Genomic DNA, 19,959 nt, shown 5'->3' with positions numbered 1-19,959 from the left:
TCACAGGGCAATCTGAAGCTCTTTCTACCCAAGCCTCCTTCCCTCCCGCTCTCTTTTCCCAGTTACACCTGCATCCTGGTCTGAAGGCGCTCCTTCTCTTTCCCGATTCCTTCCACCTTTATCCTATACGAGCATTTTTCCTGGGCAAAAACCATTATGGCATTTGATTCTCAGAAGACCCAGATCAAAATAAGGGTCAGTGAAAAAAATCCTAGAAGAGAGTTCATAAATAATAAGACTGTAGATACACTTGCAGAAGAGATTTATGTACCAAGATGTGCTGGATCCTTTCTTCAAAATCTCTGTGCACACAAATCACCTGGGACTGGTGATGAAATGGATTCTGGTTCAATAGGTGTCTGGTGGGCCCAAGATGCTGTATTTCTAAGAAGCTCCTAGGAGGTACTGATGCTGTTGGTCCAGGGACCAGTTTGAGCAGCAAGGGACTGGATTCTTTATTTGCCCCCTCAGTCTCTCCTCCCTGGGAGGGGCTGACTGTGAGGACCACGTCAGTAGGCTCTGAGCCTCTGGCTAACAGTTAGTGAGGAGCACTGGCAAGAGATCAGCGGTCAGGAGGATGAGGCCAGAGGTTTTTATTCCTCTGGGGATTGTGTCTGCTGGGTTGCCACAGGCTGGCTGCGCCCCTCTATTAGAGACCACAACTCCCATCATGTATATTTCCCCAGTTTCCTCTCCTGCAGAACTCCAGTAACTGCGCTCTCCCTTCCCCCTTTAGGCCTGGATTGGTAATGGCTCCCTACTGTCATCAGCCTCTGAGTACTGCATCATCCCCTGTGGCTCTTAGTATCTAACCACATATCTGTAATTAGTCCGTTAGTAAATGGTCCTCATTTCCCCAGCCAAAAGTACCATCTGTCACCTGCTAGGACCCTGACTGCTACAAGTGCCATTCAATGCAGACTTTTTTTTTTTAATAACAGCAGAAAACTGGAAACAACCTAATTGTGCATCATTAAAAAATGATTAAATAAATTATGGTACATCTGCTTAATGGTGTTATATGCAACCATTAAAAAGGATGCAATAAATCTATATTCACATGAAAAGATGCCTAAGCCACTTGTTCAGTGAAAAAAAGGTGTGTGTGGGGATGTTCAAAATAGTATGCATAGTAGGAACCCACTGCTTTAAAAAGTTTTTTAAAAAATGCATTTGTTAAGGTTTAGATTGCAAGTAACAACCACCCTGCTCAAGCAAACCTAACTGAAAAGAATTGGGAGATGGGGAGCAGTTCTGGCTCCATCTTTTTCTATCGCTTGTCTCTGCTTTTCTGTATAGTAGCTTCACTCTCAGGCAGGCCATCTTTAAGTGGGGAAAGAGCAAGCCCTAGCCTACTTGTGATAGCTGAGGACCTCAGCAGAGAGGGTCTTCTTCCCATCTGCTTTGACAAGAAATCCTGGGCTGAAGGAATTGGAATGGGCTTGGACATACACTAATCACTGAACCACTCAGACTGAGAGTGGGGGAAGGAAGTTCCCCCAAAAAAGAGGGTGTGTCTTTCTTGAGTAGGAGAGGCAAGACCGGTGTAAGCAACAGAGATCCACCCTAGAGGGAATATTTGTAGTAGACCTTTGCTATCCTTCTTGGCTGCCCAGCATCAAAACCCTTTCCTATCCAGGTACCTACCTTCTGGGGCACCCACAGTGGAGTCTACCTCCCATTATGCATGCTGAAAATGCCAGAAATGCACTTTCTCAGCTCCCTTTCTGCAGGGCAAAACACACAACCTGGCCAGGCCACTCAGATGCTCCCATCTTTGGCTTGGACTCTGAAGCCAGTGACACCAAAAAGGGCCTGGGCAGACTCCATCCTGGTGTAGGATGCAGCGTGGCATGATTTGGGGCACTGTTCTTGGTTATGGAGCCTTCAGGGCTGGTTCTCTGGCCCTTGTGGGATCTGTAGCTATGAACAAAACCTCATATTAAATCCCCTTTCTTCTTAAATTATCCAGAGAGTTAATTTCTGCAACTTGCAATCAAGTAGCTTGATTAATGCCTATAAGTAGGTGTGCATGTTAGAATACATATGAAATATCTTTGTAAAGATAAAACAAATGTGAGTATTGGTTACCTGTGGGAAGTAGGACTGGGAAAGTGGAATAGGGAAAGGAGCTTTTGCTTTCATTTTATGCCCTTTTGTACTGTTGGAATTTTCTTTTTTGTACCATATATCTTACTTCTATAATGAAACAACTAGTTAGTAAAGTATAAGAAAAGACACCTTAATAAATAGAATAATACAAGGAAGCAGTTGCTCAGGGTTTTCAAGGAACCAAGTCTTCTTTAGACATTGAGCAGGAAGTTGTTCTTGTCTCTATTGGTGAATTTCCAAATCTGGAAATGAGAGACTGTGTACACTCACACCTTGTTTTATTGTGCTTTCCTTTATCGTGCTTCCCAGATGTGGCATCTTTTATACAGTGAAGGTTTGTGGCAACCCGGCATGGAGCAAGTCTATGAGCACCATTTTTCCACCAGTATTTGCCTACTTTGTATCACTGTATTACCACTGAATTTTGGTAATTCTTGCAGTATTTCCAACTTTTTCATTATGATTTCATCTGTTATGGTGATCTGTGATCAGTGATTTTTGATGTTAACTATTGCAAAAAGATTACAACTCACTGAGGGCTTAGATGATGCTTAGCACTTTTTGCAATAAAGTATTTTTAAATTAAGGTATTTACATTGTGTTTTCAGACTATGGCACACTTACTACAGTACAGTGTAAACATAATTTTAATATGCATTGGGAAACCAAAAGTCACGTGACCTGCCTTTCTGCAATGGCTTGGCACTGAACCCGCATTATCTCTGAGATATCACTGTACCACCTCCAAAACTGCCAAAGTGACTGGCTCTGTCCCCGTTAACTCACCTGCTCAAACATGTTCCATGATTATCCATTACTCACAGAATAAATCCCTGGTACTGAAGCATTTTACAATCTGAGCCCTGTGTTCTTTCAAGATGTCCCCCTCATATTACTCTTCACCTAAAAGACTCTCTCTTCCAGCCCACCGGCCCAGACCCTAAGGGCATTACCACCTTCTTCTGATCTGCCAAAGCCATGACCCTTATTCTTTCCTCACACCCTCATCCAGTTTTGTTCTGTATTATAATTCTATGTACATGACATAGTCCTTTTAACAATAATGTACTAAACACCTACTCAACATCTAGCTTTTTACTAGACTTTGGGGCTACATCTCACAGTCTATGGAAACCAATTACCCCAGATCAGAATGTTAACCTCTGTTATCATGATGAATGGCAACATAGCGTAAAGCAATTTGCTGGCCGGATTGGTCTTATTAGAATCTTTGTCTTTCCCTTTGCCTGGATTGCACTCTCTCCAAATGTCAGCATTACTTGATCGCTCAATTCCTTCAGGTCTCTGTGAAAATGTCTCCTTCTCAGTGATTTCGTCTCTATCCAATCTATTATAAAATGACATCCCATCCTTTAGCCCATTTACTTGAATTTTGTTATGTTCTGTTTCTTGTTTAAAAACACATCGCAATTTGCCATACAAGTTACTTACTTGCTGTGCCTGTCTCTTTCCATTGTCAGACCCAGGATGGCAGGGAATTTTATTTTCCATTTCCTGCAGTTTCTCCAGCACCTAAAACAATGCCTGGCACATAGTAGGCACTCAATAAATACTTCTTGAGATAGAAAGAGAGCTGGACTAGATGTCAGAAGATCTGGGTCCCAGTCACAGCTTTCCCGCATGACAGTTGTGTGGCCTTTAGCAAGACATAACGTTTTCAAGCCTTAGTTGTTGTACAGTTGCTAAGTTGTGTCCAACTCTTTGTGACCCCAAGGACTGTACCAGGCCAGTCCTCCCTGTCCCTCACTATCTCCGGAGTTTGCCCAAGTTCATGTCCATTGAGTCCTTGATGCCATCCAACCATCTCATCCTCTGTCGCCCTCTTCTCCTTCTGCCTTCAATTTTTCCCAGCATCAGGGTCTTTTCCAATGAGTGGGCTGTTCATATCGGCCTTAGTTACGCTGTAAATTGGAGGTGACAGTCTGGGCCCTTCCCCATGGTTGACAGCACTGCTGTTAAGGATCAAACAGTGGGTCTCAGACTTTAACGTGCTTTAGAATCACCTAGAGGGCTTAAGATACAAGTGACTGGGCTCCATATTCGGTTTCCGATTCAGTAGGTCTGGGTAAGATGAGAAAACTTGCATTTGTAAAACGTCGCAGATGGTGGTGGTTCAAAAACCACTGTGGTGGTTAAAGTTTGAGACCGCAGCCTCATAGGCCTTCTGAAGGTATAGGAGGTGCTGTAACCCTAACGCCTGTCCCAGACAAGAACGGCACTGATGGCCCGGCAGGACACTGTGGGAAGTCAGAGTGGACCCAACTGTACCTTAACTCAGCCAACGACCATTTAGGAGGCGCCGGGTCAGTGCCGGGTGCTGAGGGTCAGCGGCGCCTGCCACAGGCCCATGAGGCTGCAGTCTCAGACCTCGGCCCAGTGGTCGGGAGCTCGCAGCGTGAGGAGGGCTGGAGAGGCCGCGCCGACCTCCTTACGGGGCAGGAAGTGTCTGGAGCCGCGAGGAGGACCCCGAGCGGGCGCCGAAATCTCAAAGTCGAACTCGCGAGCTCGGCGGCGGACGCTGCCTGGAGCTTCCCGGAACCCGCGGTCCACCCCCGCCCGGTTCCCCGCCCCAGGTGCGGGCGACGGAGGCGCGCTCCCGCCCCGGGCGCGCGCCGGGCACACAGTAGGCGCGCGCCCCGGCCCTCCGCACCCGGCCGGCACACAGTAGGGGCGCCGGCCGGCGGAAGTGGGCGCCGGAGTGCGGTATCCGGGGGCGGAGCTGGCGAGGCCCGCCCGGCAGACAGACCCGGGCCGCGGGCCGCGATGGGCGAGGGCGGCTTGCCCCCGGCCTTCCAGCTGCTGCTGCGCGCCTGCGATCAGGGCGACACGGAGACTGCGCGGCGGCTGCTGGAGCCGGGGGCTGCGGAGCCCGCGGAGCGGGGCGCGGAGCCCGAGGCGGGCGCGGAGCCGGCGGGGCCCGAGGCAGCCGGGCCCGGGGCGGCGGCCGGAGCGCCGGTGCCCGTGGACTGCTCGGACGAGGCGGGCAACACGGCGCTGCAGTTCGCGGCGGCCGGGGGCCACGAGCCGCTGGTGCGCTTCCTGCTGCGACGCGGCGCCTCGGTCAACAGCCGCAACCACTACGGCTGGAGCGCGCTCATGCAGGCGGCCAGGTGAGGGGGTCGGGGGTGCCAGGGAGCCTGGGTGGTGTCTAGTGACCCCCTGGGCGCGGGTGGGCTCAGGCGGTCGAACCTGCCTGGCGGCCCCCAGCAGACGCTCCGGGAGGTTAAGAGTGAAGTACTGGTTCGCTAGAGTTGAAATCGTAAACTTTGAGCAGCTAGGGATACGAACTAGAAGCGGACGCGCTTTTTAATAACGTAAAATCAGAATCCTAAAAGCATCGGCCTTTCAAACACAGAATCTGGAGACAGTAAATAGAATCTTAGAGACTTAGAAGCTTAGTGATGTTCATTGCAGCAAGGGTTTCCCAAAGAACTTACCTACCCACCCTGGCTTGGTGTTGGGGATGCTGCGGTACCCAGTTAAAAGTCCCCACGGAAGCAGTGCATATGCCAGTGGGCGGGCCAGGCAAAGGAATAGACTTCAGGGGGGACAATCTGAGGGAGCTCTTGGAGAGCCGACTCAGTTTCAGGAAGTGAGGGAAGGTTTCAGGTAAGGATAAGGGATATATTGTCGAGACCTAAGGATACCTAAGAGTTGACCTGGATAGAGGGAGTGAAAGATGGGTGATAGGTGCAAAGGTTTGGAAGCTGAAGTGAAATATGCATTCGTAGGACTGCTAGAACGATGTTGTGGCTGGAAGGGGTTGGGAGTAGTGGGAGATGAGTCCTCTCTGGAGAGAAGGAGGCAGATGTCTGGTGGCAAGGCTGGGAAAAGTGACAGTAAGGGCGCTAGGGAGTAATGGAGTGTTCTAGGCAGAGCAAGTGACAGAATGAGATTTATGTTTGGAAAAATCACTTTTACTGCAGTTTAAGGATGTATTGGAGGAGTGAACTAGAATCAGAAAGTCTGGTGAGGAAGGGATTGCAGCAACCCAGAAAAAGGTGATGGTGGCCTGGACCAGAGCAGAGATGGCTGTGGGGGAGCAAAGAAATGAGTTTGAGATGTATTCAGGAAATAGGATGAACCAGACTTGAAATTCTGGTATAAAGAAACTCCGGGATGCAGGAGGCCCGGGTTCAATCCCTGGTCAGGGAGCCAGTTCCCACAGGCCACAACTAAAGATCCTGTGTGCTGCAACTAAGACCCGTGCGGCCAAATAAATAAGTAATTTTTGTTAAAAAAAAGGAGAATCTCGGGTATACTGTGAGGTCTCACTCCTGCCAGCCATCTACTTAGATCTCACCTAGTTTCTTAGAGAAATTTCCCAAGGAAGGAACAGAGGTCATTTGTAATTTTGATGAAAGTGAAAGTGAATGTCACTCAGTCCTGTCCGACTCTATGCGACCCCATGGACTATACAGTCCATGGAATTCTCCAGACCAGAATACTAGAGTGGGTAGCGTTCCCTTCTCCAGGGGATCCTCCCAACCTAGGGATCGAACCAGGTCTCCCGCATTGCAGGCGGGTTCTTTACCAGCTGAGCCACCAGGGAAGCCCAGGAATACTGGAGTGGGTAGCCTGTGCCTTCTCCAGAGGATCTTCCTGACCCAAGAATCGAACCGGGGTCTCCTGCATTGCAGGTGGATTCTTTACCAGCTGAGCTACCAGGTAATTTTGATGGATATTGCCAAGTTGCTGTCCATTACTTTGCAATGGCTGCTGTAACAATTTATTACAAAGCTAGCAGCAACCACATCACTCTGACGCCTGCTTCATCATCACATTTTCTGACTCCTCTACCTCCCTCTTCTACTTTTAAAGATGCCTTGTGATTCCATTGAGCTCATCTGGATAATCTCTCCATCTCAAGTTCAGCTGATTAATTTCCCCTTTCCCACAGAACTTAACAGGTTCTGGGAATTAGGATCTGGACATCTTTGGGGAGCCCATTACTCTGCTGACACAGTAGTGGTACCAGTTTACCCTCCCCGAAGCAGTGTCTATGAGTGCCTGCTTTTCTACAACCTCTCCAACAGAGTATATTATTAAACTTTTGGCTTTTTGCATCTGATGAATGAAAAATGTCTCAGTGTGGCTGTGATTTGCACTTGTTAAACTGAGTGAAGTAAAACATCTTTCCATATGTATGAGCCATTTGATTTTCTCAAAAGCATTGAAATCACAACATTCTTACCCATAATCTTCTCATTGTGACCCAGTTATATTTTATTTCTGAGTTTATTTCCAAGTGTCACACGGTTGTTCTAATCTAATTTGTATTGCAGGAAAATTTTTATTGTGCATTATTTTCAAATATGTCATTTTCAACTGCTTTGTGATATATCTATCATCCACAGGCAGTACTGTGCTTTGCTTAACCATACCTTAGCCCTCGGGCATTTATTTCAGTCTATAAACACACCTAGGGAGCGCATCCCAGCTGTAACACTCAGCTGCCCATTCTCATGGGTAATGCAGTGTGTTATGCATCTATCAGTGTGTCAGGGACCATTTGTCTTAAGACACCTGATTTCTTGCCTGGCACTCTCTGGGGGTGCCCATAATGTCATTTGGGCTATGGACCTTACTTCTGAGGTTCCCTGTCTCTTTTCGTGGCCCCATCCACTCTTCCAGGCTTTAAAACTCCAGGTAAGTCCTCATTCCAGTACCTGTCTGTGCCATCCTGTCTCTCCTTCCCCTCTGTCTTAGTCCACGGCACACATTTATAAGTGGCTTCCTACTGCTCTCTCTTCTTCCAAGTGTGCCTTCTGTAATCCCTTCTCTGTAGAGCTTCCAGATCTTTCTGAAATGACTGGTTGTGTGTGTCCCGCAATGGCTCCATTGGATCAGGACGGCCAAGCACATGGCTGTGTGCTGACATGTTCCAGTCTTATGCTTTTCCTCCGTGAAAGTAGACGTGCCTCAGCGATGGTGCTCCCGGCAGCCACCACTTTCAACGAAGTGAGCATCTATTTACTGTCACAGCTGTCTGTGTTCCAGAGCTCATCATGGGATCAGGACCACCAGAGACCCTGTGCCTGCACTGCAGTTGGGTCTCTTGTGAATGTTTTGGCATCAGAGATGGTGTCATTCATGTTTTTTTTTCCTGTTCTTAAAATAACCTGTATTGAGTACTTATTTTGTGTCAAGCTCTATGCTGCTGCTGCTAAGTCACTTCAGTCGTGTCCGACTCTGTGTGACCCCATAGACGGAAGCCCACCAGGCTCCCCCGTCCCTGGGATTCTCCAGGCAAGAACACTGGAGTGGGTTGCCATTTCCTTCTCCAATGTGTGAAAGTGAAAAGTGAAGTCACTCAGTCATGTCCGACCCTTAGCGACCCCACAGACTGCAGCCTACCAGGCTCCTCCATCCGGGGATTTTCTAGGCAAGAGTACTGGAGTGGCTTGCCATTGCCTTCTCCGAGCTCTGTGCTAAGTGCTGCAAATGAGTTAATTCATTCAGTCAATGCAAAATGTGAGGATGTACTACTGCTGTCTTCCCCATTTTACAGATAAAGAATTGAGGCTCAGAGAAGTTAGTTCACTTGTCCAAGGCCACGCAGCTATGAAGGGACAGAGTCAGATTCACACCTAGGCAGGTGCTCCACAGCCTGTGCTCCCAGCTATGAGTCCTGTAACTCACTGTTTTCCTCTTGGTATTGGCCACAAGGAAGCCACTTGCCAAATTTGCTTAACACTAAAGGGACAGGTTGTGTGGTGTTTATTTTGGCTCCAGTTTCACCCTTGACTTCCTTACTTTCTCTCTCCTGCCCTTCACTTCTCTGCCTGCCAGCGTGGCAGAGCTGGCCTCTCTGCCCAGGGCTCTCTCAGAGTGGGAGTGTATGCCAGGTCTTTCAACACAGGTGTTAATTGCTGAAATTAATTGGTAATCGTAACAGCGGCTTAAAAAGCCCTGAGCTTCCCTATCCTCAGTAATTACCTGTTAGAAAGTTAGCATCCCCCGGATTATCTCAGCCTTCATTGAATCATTTCTTTATATTTTCAGCCTAATTTTAAATAGCCTCTTGGGCTGCTGAATTCAGGAAGCATTCCGAGTGTCAGCATTCCTGCTCAGATTTAGGCCTTTCCTTCCTCTGTGAGTTTGTTATACCAGAAGAACTGGAGTTTCAGATCTTAGGGTCTAGGTTCAAGTTTTGACTCTATCACTTCCAAATTGAGAGAGTCTGGATTATTGCTTTCAAGTGTAATCTTCAGATTCCTCATCTGTGAAGTACATTATTAGCAGTTTATCTCAGGGCTTACTAAGATCCAATAGATAAAAACAGGACTTGTTATCTGTTGCTAGATTTTTATCTCCTGCTTGATGACTAAATAGTGTAATCTTTTCTAGTTATCTACTCGAACCCGTTCTTCAGCTATTTCTGTTGCCTGTTTTGACCATCCTCTTTGGTTATGCCAAGTGTTCATTCACTCATTCATTTGACAGAATTGCCTGAGCCCTGCTGAGCTCAGGAGTACTGATCTAAGTACAGCCTATAAGTACAATAAATACAGTTTAACAGGAAGACATAATTACAGAAGGAGGGCCCAGGCACATCAGTAAGGGTGAAGACAGGGGATTGTGGGTTTTCAGGTGAGGTTCGCCTGAGCTGATGTGGGGGTGTCATCTGGAAGCCTCTCCGAGGAGGTGGAATCTGAACTGAGTCCTGCAGCAGGATAAAGGATGTGCTTAGTCAATAAGGGCTTAGTCAATAAGGGAGGGTCAGAAAGGCAGGATGGCAGAGGTGTGGACAGAGAATAATTGCCGGGTGCAGGTGAGCACGGCCAGAGTACAGCATGGGAGTTGGGACGAAATGAGGTTGACAAAGTTGGCAGTCCTTTCCGGGCAGTGGGACGTGGGGCAGTAGCCATGAGATTTAGGTTTGGAGAATATCATCGTGAAGGACGGGCAGGGAGACAGGCTGGGGTTACAACTCTCTGCCTTTTTGTCAGATTCTGTCCACTCTTGGAGAAGGGGCGGGACAGGCCCGGCCCCCCTGCAGCTGGGGAAGCCAGTTCACCAAGCGCTCCCTCCACACTCTGCAGGTGGGGTGACCCGGTGCTGTTAAGGTTCATGGCCCAGAAGGTATTTGTAAGTTCAGAACATTGTTCAGCCTTGGCTCTGCCTCCACAGGGAGGAGGGAGGCCCTGGGTTTAGATGAGAGACAAAACCGCTTCCGGAAAGGAGGGAGCACCACAAGGGATTCATTCAAAAGCTGCCTCACGGATGCAGGCCTCCTGCAGACATTACCATCTTGTAAAACTTGGCGGGGGCAGGGAGCGGGCCCTTCCAGCTCTGAGCCCAGAAAGAGTGCACTAGCCCCAAATGCTGCAAAGCGGAACTCTTCTGCCCTCTGGTGGCAGAAGAAGAGATTTTACTGGGAAGAGTCATCTGTTTTCCTCTTCCTGGTATCAGAGTTGGTGGGTACTTGTCTGTCTCCCCAGCAGGGGAGGTTGCTGAAGTTTCCCTGGAGAGGGTCTGGCCCAGACCAGATTCTCAACCTCCAGCAAGGGACATTCCAGCCAGCAGGGGGCATCAGGCCTCTGGGGAGAGGTGCCCCAGCCCGCCTCTGCTGACCACAGCTATGCCACGCCTCTTGGCATGGGGTCTGTGGACTTTCTGTGCATGTGTGTTTGGGGTTGGGGAGGGTAGACGTGAGTCAGATGTGGGCCCTGCCCCTGGGGAGTGAGAGCACAGGCAGAGAGGCAGCTTACCCAGCTCTGAAGCAGAATCACATGAACTCTCTGCCGTGCGGGAAGCAACGAGGTGTGGGGCAGCAGGGTTCAGACAGACTGGGGTTCTTACTCTGTGGATGTCGCTCACCAGCTGGGTGACCTTGGCACGTTGTGTGATGTAAAAATGTTTAAATGATTACCATTCTCAGGGCTGACATTTGTGTACTGCTTCCTTTGGACAAGCACTGTTCTAGGTGCTTTATGTATATTATATATTTATATACATTAACTCATTTAATCCTCCACAACTCTTTTAGTAGATACAATCATATTCCCACTTTAGAGATGAGGAAATAAAGGCACAAAGAAGCTAAAGTTCTTTGTCCAGGATATGCAGTGAATGGCAGAGCTGGATTCAAAACTAGACAGGGCAGTGTCTCACTTTTGTGGTGGTGCAGACATAGGGCCAGCACAGTGCCTAGCACCAGAGGAAGGCCTTTCATTATAAACAGCTATTACAACATTAAAAATTAATGATTCAGTAATTAATAATTTAACAATTGATGTGCTTAGTCACTCAGTCACGTCCAACTCTTTGCGACCCCATGTACTGCAGCCTGCCAGGCTTCTCTGTCCATGGGGATTCTCCAGGCAAGAATACTACAGTGGGTTGCCATGCCCTCCTCCAGGGGATCTTTCCAATCCAGGGATAGAACCCAGGTCTCTCATTGCAGGAGTATTCTTTATCGACTGAGCTACCAGGGAAGCCCTAACAATTTATAATTAAGTGATTATATGAGCTTTCTCCTCATCAAGTGTCTTGTGTCACTAATTGTCCATCTCCCTGGCAGATTTGGGCACGTGAGCGTGGCACATCTTCTTTTGGATCATGGGGCTGATGTCAATGCCCAGAACCGCCTGGGGGCCAGTGTTCTCACCGTGGCCTCTCGGGGTGGACACCTGGGCGTGGTAAAGCTGCTCCTGGAAGCTGGTGCCTTCGTGGACCATCACAAACCCTCAGGCGAGGGGGACAGCAGGGACGAGCTGCTGGACATCACGGCCCTGATGGCTGCCATCCAGCATGGACACGAGGCTGTGGTGCGTCTGCTGATGGAGTGGGGCGCAGACCCCAACCATGAGGCCCGGACTGTGGGCTGGAGCCCGTTGATGCTGTCAGCACTCATCGGGAGGCTTAGCATGGCTCAGCAGCTAGTGGAGAAGGGGGCCAACCCTGACCACCTCAGTGTGCTAGAGAAGACTGCCTTCGAGGTGGCACTGGACTGCCAGCACAGGGACCTTGCAGACTACCTGGACCCGCTGACCACCGTCAGGCCCAAGACAGGTCAGGCTGCGCCACCACTAACCTACCCGCTCGTCCCACTGTGGCTTCCCAGAGGACCCCCATTTGTGTTTAAATGGCAAAAGCCAAGGGTTGCCCAAACAAAAGGACCTGCAGAAATCATAGTCCAGCCTGCAGGGCAGGAGAACTTAAGATGTGGTGTGCAGGTGCCTGGCCCACCCTCCAGAGAGTGATCTGTAGCTCTCGGAAGAGCCTGGACTCCTGCACAGCAAGGCCTCTCCCTCCTAAACAGATGATTCTGGTGTAGGAGGTTCTGGGACCCTTCTAGAAAGCGGTCAGCAAACTTCTTCTGAAAAGGACCAGATAACAAATATCGTAGGCTTTGTGGGCTGTACAGTCTGTTGTAACTCCTCAGTTTTGCTAGAGTAGAAGCAGCCTACGTGATATGTCAAGGGTGGGTGGGGCTGTATTCCAGGAAAGCTCTAATTCTAAAAACAGGCGTAGGGGCAGGTTTGGCAACCTCAGCTCTTAGGGCACTGTGCCCAACCTCAGCTGCCAATGACCAGTCCCCAAAGACTAATTCACAGAAAATTCAGCCTGCTTTTGAGTTGTGTTTTTTAGCATCTATTAGTGTATCCTGTTTCTTTTTTCTTTTTGCCATCTTTCTGGCATATAAAGAGCTGTCTAAGCAATCCTTAGCAAATCTGCCACAGAACATACCACATTTCAAAACCCCGAGTTCATCACGTATAAAGAGTCATGTAATGTAGAGTCGCACAGCCACAGTGCCCTCTGTCAGTAATGGGTCTTATTTCTGCATTGTTCCTGAGACAGCCCGGGCTGTAAGGCCAGGCTGCAGCATGTGAGCATATAAGGCTGAAAGGTAAAAATTGGAAGAAACAATCTTCAGACAAACTGGCTAAAAAGACTTGAAAGTATTGCAAAGTTTGATACCATCCAGAGAATACAAATAGTCCCGTCAATGAAATTGTAAATCAACTACACTTCAACTTAAAAAAAATTCAAGTGGCTCATTTAAAAAAAAAAAAACCATCAATCAAAAGATGTTGCAAATTTGAGAAATGCTTATTAGAAATACACTCTCTGGTCAGAAAACTCTGAGATAAACATGCTGTAAAACCGTGTAACAACAGAGAGATGGCAAAAATGAAGAGAACACCAAAACAGAAGGGAAAAAGAAGTAAAGAAGTAAAGTCTAAGGAAATCTTCCTGAAGCCAGGAGGCCTCTTTCCTTTGCGCAGATGGGGACAGTGAGGGCCAGAGAGGAGTAGAGGCTGGTCGCAGGTCGCACACCTGTTAGAAGCTGTGTGACACTTAGAGGGTGGGGGTTCCGTGGGAAGAGCACGGGGATGCGACCCCAACCAGCTCTAGCCTTTGTGGGGCCTCTGGGATCTGGACACACTTGTAACTCTCTCTTAGCCTCCCTGTGTCTCTTGTGTAGAATGGAGGCAATGACAGCTATCAGGTGGTCATGAGCAGAAAACAAGCTGGCCTCTGGTGCATGAGCCCTCTGGCCAGAACTTGGCAGTTCAGCATCAGGTCCTGGGCAGAGGTGCAGTTAGAAGTTAGAGCTCCAGTCTCACCCAGGGTGTTTTTCTTGACTCAAGGCCGCTGCCCTCCCTTAAAGGCTTTGGGTGGTGTGATTGTAGCCAAGATGGGAAAGGGAACTGCCTCCTCCTGTCCCTGCTGTGCCTCCACGCCTGATGGGCAGGCTCTTACCTTGGGGGCGTTCATCCATGTTGCAGGTGAGGGAGGTCAGGCTCAGGGTGGGGATCAAGCGACTTGCTCAAGGCCTCTGCCCTAGAAGTGGTTGGCTGGGGACGTGTGCCCCACCTATGGGTGCTGAGCTGTGCCTCTTGTGCAGCAGATTCCTCCTTCCTCAGATTCCTCCAGCCAGGTTTCTGGGGTCTTAGCTCCCCACAAGCCTCCTTACGGACTGCCCTGGCACTCTGGGGAAGCAATGCCCTCTTCTCCTCAAAATGTGAAGGTGCAGACACAGTGGTGGGTGTAGCCAAGGTCCTCCTCTACCTGGCTCCACCTGGCCTTGCCCGTGCTGGCTGAGGGACCTTGGACCAGTTGCCTCCGTTCTCCAAGCTTCCATGTTGTCTCCCTTAAGTGAGGGGCAGGAGTCCTCCCGCCTCACAGGACCACTGTGAGGATCAAACGAGGTCACCCCAGCCCAGAGAGAGCATGTGAGAGATGCTGGCAGCTGCCGCCGCTCTTTACTGTCACTGTCGTAATTGACGGGACCAGGTCATGGTTACGAGCCGACTTCCCTGTCGAACAGACACAGGTGTGAGGCTTAGCCCTCACTTTGTGGCTGGGAGGCCTCGGCATGTTCATTGTCCCTCTAGGACTCCAATGTCCTTTTTCATAAAGCAGCTGTAAAGAATGCACCTGCCTTGTGAGGTCCTATGAGCAGTAGGAAGATAATGCCAGTGGTACCCCGGAGTACCCCGGAGCCTGGCACATAGAGAGCAGTGAGCAGACGCTACCAAAATGGATTTGTATTCACCATTCGTTCATTCCAGTATTCTGCAAGTATTTGTTGACTGCCAATGTACCAGGTACCATTCTAGGCACCAGTGAACAAACCAGATCCAACCTCTGCCCTTGAGGACCTTGGCTTCTGGAGGAGAGACAGGCAAGAAATAGGAAATAAGCATGTTAAAGAAGTTACGAAGTACGGTGGGTGGTAGTACTGTGGAGAACAGGGGCAAGGTGAAGGATTTGGGAGCAGTGGAGGTACTGGGCGGTGCAGGCCGCCATGTGAAGCAAGGTCATTGGGTGGTCCCCGAGAGGAGCTGAGAGTTCAGCTGAGCTGCGGGAGCTGAGAAAGTGCTCCATTTTTAGGCTCTCAGAGAAGAGCCGTCAAAAGAGCCATGTTACTAATAATGACAGATTATTAAACAAATAGTATTTGGCCCCAGCTCGTTTTGTGAGGTGCTAGGAAACCCGCCCCCCGCCCCCATCAGGGCCTTGGAGACTCCCAGCTCTCTCCCTCACATTAGCTGCAGGACAGGGTACCCTTGAGGCTGTAACTGTCACTGTGACACGCTCCTCAACCCCACTGTGGTCATTCCCTGGGCTGTGGAGGGGTCCCTGGAGTTGCTCTGATATTGATGCAATAATTGGAGCCCAGAGTCAGGAAGGGACCAGCCCAGGGTCAATGGGCATTGAGCATAGCTGCTCCGGCCTCCTGAGATTAGGCTAGACTGTCAGTGATTCGTTTGTATCAGATGGTTGCTTAGCAACCAATGCTAGGCCCAGTTGACAAATTCTTTTCTGTCAAAGAGTCTTGGCGTGAAGGAGGCTGTGGCCTATAGCAAATTAGACTCTTAAACACTTAAAGAAATGAGACATATTTTTTAAAATGAAGTTTCATAATCATTTCTTTATAGTATCTCAAAGGTAGAATTAGGCACTTGGTTCCATGGCCCTGTAAGTGCCCTGGAGTTAACTAGTCCCCTTTCTGGGGTGGGTGCTGGTCACTAGGAAAGATAACAAAAATTGCTGTTTGTGTGGTGGTGGTGGTGGTTTAGTCACTAAGTCATGTCTGACTCTTGCAATCCCATGGACTGTAGCCTGTCAGGCTCCTCTGTCCATGGGATTCTCCAGGCAAGAATATTGGAATGGGTTGCCATTTCCTTCTCTAGGGGATCTTCCCGACCCAGGAATCGAACCTGGGGCTCCTGCATTGCAGGCAGATGATTTACCAACTAAGCTATGAGGGAAGCTGTTTGCATAGAGCTTAAAAATTTCTGGAGTGTTTTCCCATCTATATTATCCACCCCTGCAGCCACCACCTGGTCTCCATGTTAGCATGTTGTCTGCATTATCAGTGATGAGGAGACACATCTCTCTGGAAATACGTGGATCCGGATACCCTGGCTCCAGACTCCTTGTGTCACTCTGTACCTTCTTCCAGCTGCTGGCAGAGGCTGATCAAGACCAGGGATGTGGCCCAGAGTCCCAGGTTTTCTCCTGCAGCTGCTCTATCCTGTAGTATTAGTCAAAGGAAGTCCTGCATTCACTCTTACCAGCGAGAAGACTGGTCATGAGGATGGCTACTTTCTGATAGGAGGGAGCAGGTTACCCACTAGCTCTAGCTTCAAGGAAGGTGATGGAGAACAGATAAGGAAGGGGCTGGCATTGGGTGGGTACAGCGAGGCCCAGCATGAAGACATCAGATGGGAGTATCTGCAGGTCTGGGTCATGGGTGACCTTCAGAATCACTCAGATGGCTGCTTATTTGAGAAAGAAAGCAAATATTAGCATTGGCAACCATGACCTCCTCTGGGCTTAGCTGCCCAGTGTTTTAGGTATTAGAATGAAAACCTGCTCTGGAATTACTTCATGGTTGTACATTTACTTTTTAGAATAAAAGAATCAGTGTTTCTTCTTAAAATCTTCATAGGAATACAATTTTTTCCAAGACTATACTTTTCCGTTATATCTGAGAAAGGACATTCTAAAATTTGAAATGCCTATAAAAGACTGCTTTATGAGTTGTGGGATCCGGAAATGGTCTGCTCATTCATGTTTTCCTGGCCAGATTACCTCCCACAGTCTGTCTCTGAAGCGTTTTCAGACAGTGTGACGATAACCCTTCCAGAAGGGCTGCTGGAATTAGTCAGTTACCTAGGTCTCTGATTAGATTGCTTGTGAAAAGTAAATCATTTTTAAAGGTAGGCTGGGTCGTTACACCCTTGTGACTTTTCTGTTATTTTACACTTTTCCATGGTTAACTTTTAAAAATCTTTGTTTACCCAGATGAGGAGAAAAGGCGACCTGATATTTTCCACGCATTAAAAATGGGTAAGCTCTTTAGAAAATCTTTTTTGGATATTTAAGAATACAGTACTGTTTCTCCCAAACTAATATTGATAGTCCTTTTCAAGGCCACACAGAGTATTTGAGAAAGAAACAGGTGTTTTGTTGTTTCCTGACTCTGGTTTCACCAAGGGAGGTTCAAACCCTGGAGGCTGGCAGTCATGGTGCTCTGCACACAACTTCCAGAATATTTTCTCAGGCCCCCCCTGCCTCCCCTGCTAGACCCTGTGGCTATGTCCTAACTTTTACTTACCTCTGAAATGCCTGGCTGTCCACCTACCTACTCCACTCTCTTTGTAATGAAGAGCTATTTAGTCTAGTATTGCCTCTTCTGAAACAGACCTCCACCTCCAAGAAGCCCACCCTGATCCTCACCTCTTAGGGAGACCCGGGCTCTCTTTCTGCATGTGCATTGCCCCTCATCATCACTCTTCTTTTAAGATATCAATAACACGTCTCTCTTTCAGTAAAGCTATTTGCGTGCTTGCCTCCATCCCTTGTAGACTGAAGGATTGGAGAGTGGGGGCTACCTCTGACTCATCTTTGTAGCCCCTGTGAGGCACAGCCTCCCAGTACAGAGGCCGGCTCAGCTCATTTGTTACAGGAAACCACTGGGTAAATCATCCTGCAGTGCCAGGCCCGTGGATCCCCAGGACTTCTGCTTCTTTGGCAGGAAACTTCCAGCTGGTCAAAGAGATTGCTGATGAAGACCCCAACCATGTGAACCTGGTTAACGGGGATGGCGCCACCCCACTGATGCTGGCAGCTGTCATGGGACAGCTTCCTCTGGTGCAGCTGCTGGTGGAGAGGCATGCCGACGTGGACAAGCAGGACAGTGCACATGGCTGGACAGCCCTCATGCAAGCTACCTACCACGGGTCAGCGCCAGCCCCACCCCCTCAGCAGGGAACCTAAGAGGATGCCCTGGGCTGAAATAGGGTGCCTGATGGGTTGCTGGTCCTGAGATGCTACAGATAAGCGCCCCGCCCATTGTGAAGATGCTGAGACACTCAAAATGATGCAGGCTTGGTCTGTCCTGCGTTCCTACCCTTTGTGTCCAGATTTCCTATTGCCTCGGCAGTGTTACCTGGTGCTTCCGCATCCCTTCTCATCCAGTCACCCCTCTACCTTCCTGGATGCCTCCTCCTTGGGGCAGGCTGACCATGGGGCAGGGATCTGCATATAGCCTTGCACCTGCTCGTGGTGATCTGATTCCAAATTAGGGGCTCCGTCCTTGCCCTGCTTCAGGTGATCAGAGCACTCTGATCCTCTGTGTCCTCTGAAAGTGGTTATCTTCCTCATTTGATCCTCAGACTTCCACATCAAAGTCTCTGGCCTGCCGGAGGACTTCAATCAGGTCCCAATGAGGGGCAGGAGGGGTGGGGTCTGTGTGTGGTCCTGGGAGCCAGTGGTTTTGGGGCAGAGCCTTGTGTTTTCATTTTATTCATGGAAGGAGCACTCAGGCTTTGATTTCTGTCGTGACTGCCCGCAGGGTAAGGAACAAGGGCTGGGAGACAGCTTTCTGAGCCCTCTTTCACGAGCACAGATGCTGCTGGAGTTAAAGCCACCGCTCATATTGCCCAGGAGCAAGGGCACACTTTCCCTTTCAGCGGGTCTCACTCTGGCTTTTTCTTCTTCCACAGGAACAAAGAGATTGTCAAATATCTGCTAAACCAAGGAGCTGATGTTACTCTTCGTGCAAAAAATGGGTACACAGCCTTTGACCTCGTGATGCTGCTGAGCGATCCTGGTGGGTTGTTTTAGGAAAAGCATTTTAAACCTGGGTTTTCTGGCTGGGAATCCAGATCATCCCCTGTGTGTAAGCACTTGCTTGTTCAAGGTAGAAGCCACTCTCAACTCCCTAGAGCTCCCCACACAGCCTCAGGCAAGTCTTCACTTCTCCCAGGTGAAGGCCATTGGGGAGAATGGGCACAGCTGGGACCAGCTAGTCCCTGAGGCCTCTTCTGGCTCCAGCCTTCCAGGAGTCTCCAGGCAGGAAGGCCTTGGCCATCCACACAAATCCTGGAATGGTATCTGTGCCTTTCAGCTAGAAACTGAGTGACTCAGGAGGAAACAGGCCCCTGTGGACAAGGAGACTAGACAAAACAGTGACCGCCTTGGCTTATTGTGTAGGTGGAAGCTCCAGGTGAAGGGTCTTGTCAACATTACTAACCCCCAGCTAGCACCTGCTAGGGCCTCGGACCCTCTGCCACTTTGACAGGCCTTCCTCTGGAACCTGTGGCTTTCCATTAGCTAACTCAAGGGGTAAGGGGTCTCTCTACCTGTCATCTCTCTTGGGACCCCCAAGTTTTAGTCCAGAGAGGAAGAAGCTGGGAGGCTCTTTTGACGCACAGCCTCTGAGTCCTGAGCTGGATCCTACCCTGCTGACTTGGGGAGGGGAGGATTCTGCCTCCGTGAGTGGAGGGGCTCCCGCTGCCTCTCTCAGTACAGGGGCAGCAGGCCAAGTGCCGTTCCTCACCACCAGCACTGCCACCCCCTCACCCTCCCCTCCTGTGGTACCCCCTTGTCACAGATACGTGCTGGTTCCATCTTATCCTCACAGAAAGGATGTGTCCAGGAGTAACTGACCCTGGCTGGAGAGGTGGAGCCCTCCACCCAGGTCCCATGGTCTCACTCCTTGCGTGCAGTGTGGTCTCACTTCTTGCATGCAGTCTGCCAGGGACCCTGGGCTGCATCGCACACGGGCTTTTCTCTGACAGCTTCATCTCTTCCACTGTGTCTCTTCCTTCCCCCCATTCTCCCTCCCTGCCTTTCCCAGTAAAACAACCTACCCCAGTGGATTTTTTTTTCTAGTTGGTTTTCAAATGAAGTTTTTGCCTGAAATTTTCAAAGAGACACATGCTAGAGAAAAAACAAAAAAGCAACAGTCAAGAGAAAAGCATATTCATAGTTCATAGTATTTTCTTCTCAATCCTGCTTGTTGCTTTTTTAATAGCCTAGTTGAGTTAATAATAACTAATACTATTTAATCTTTCT

The 19,959-nt window shown here is 49.2% G+C and overlaps 1 protein-coding gene across 3 annotated transcripts in view; it reads left to right on the top strand.

Annotated features, from left to right (window-relative positions):
- Nucleotides 1–4,314: 4,314 nt before the first annotated feature.
- ANKS6 (ankyrin repeat and sterile alpha motif domain containing 6) overlaps nt 4,315–19,959 on the top strand; it is a 63,263-nt gene continuing 47,618 nt past the window's right edge. For 2 of the 3 annotated variants that reach the window (XM_055427129.2, XM_055427128.2), the window contains exons 1-5: nt 4,317–5,243; nt 11,660–12,150; nt 16,903–16,947; nt 17,636–17,840; nt 18,606–18,712. In XM_055427129.2, coding sequence (XP_055283104.1) covers nt 4,897–5,243; nt 11,660–12,150; nt 16,903–16,947; nt 17,636–17,840; nt 18,606–18,712 — 1,195 coding nt within the window. In that variant the 5' untranslated portion in view covers nt 4,317–4,896. Of the gene's footprint in view, nt 5,244–11,659; nt 12,151–16,902; nt 16,948–17,635; nt 17,841–18,605; nt 18,713–19,959 lie in introns of all 3 variants that reach the window. The other variant, XM_088838002.1, reaches the window with a different exon arrangement.

The sequence above is a fragment of the Moschus berezovskii genome, chromosome 7 (genome assembly GCF_049115385.1).
Source record: "Moschus berezovskii isolate FMDL1 chromosome 7, NW_MosBer_1.0, whole genome shotgun sequence".
Lineage (NCBI taxonomy): Eukaryota > Metazoa > Chordata > Mammalia > Artiodactyla > Moschidae > Moschus > Moschus berezovskii.
Note: the sequence above shows the minus strand (reverse complement) of the source record. Positions and strands in the feature narration are given on the sequence as shown.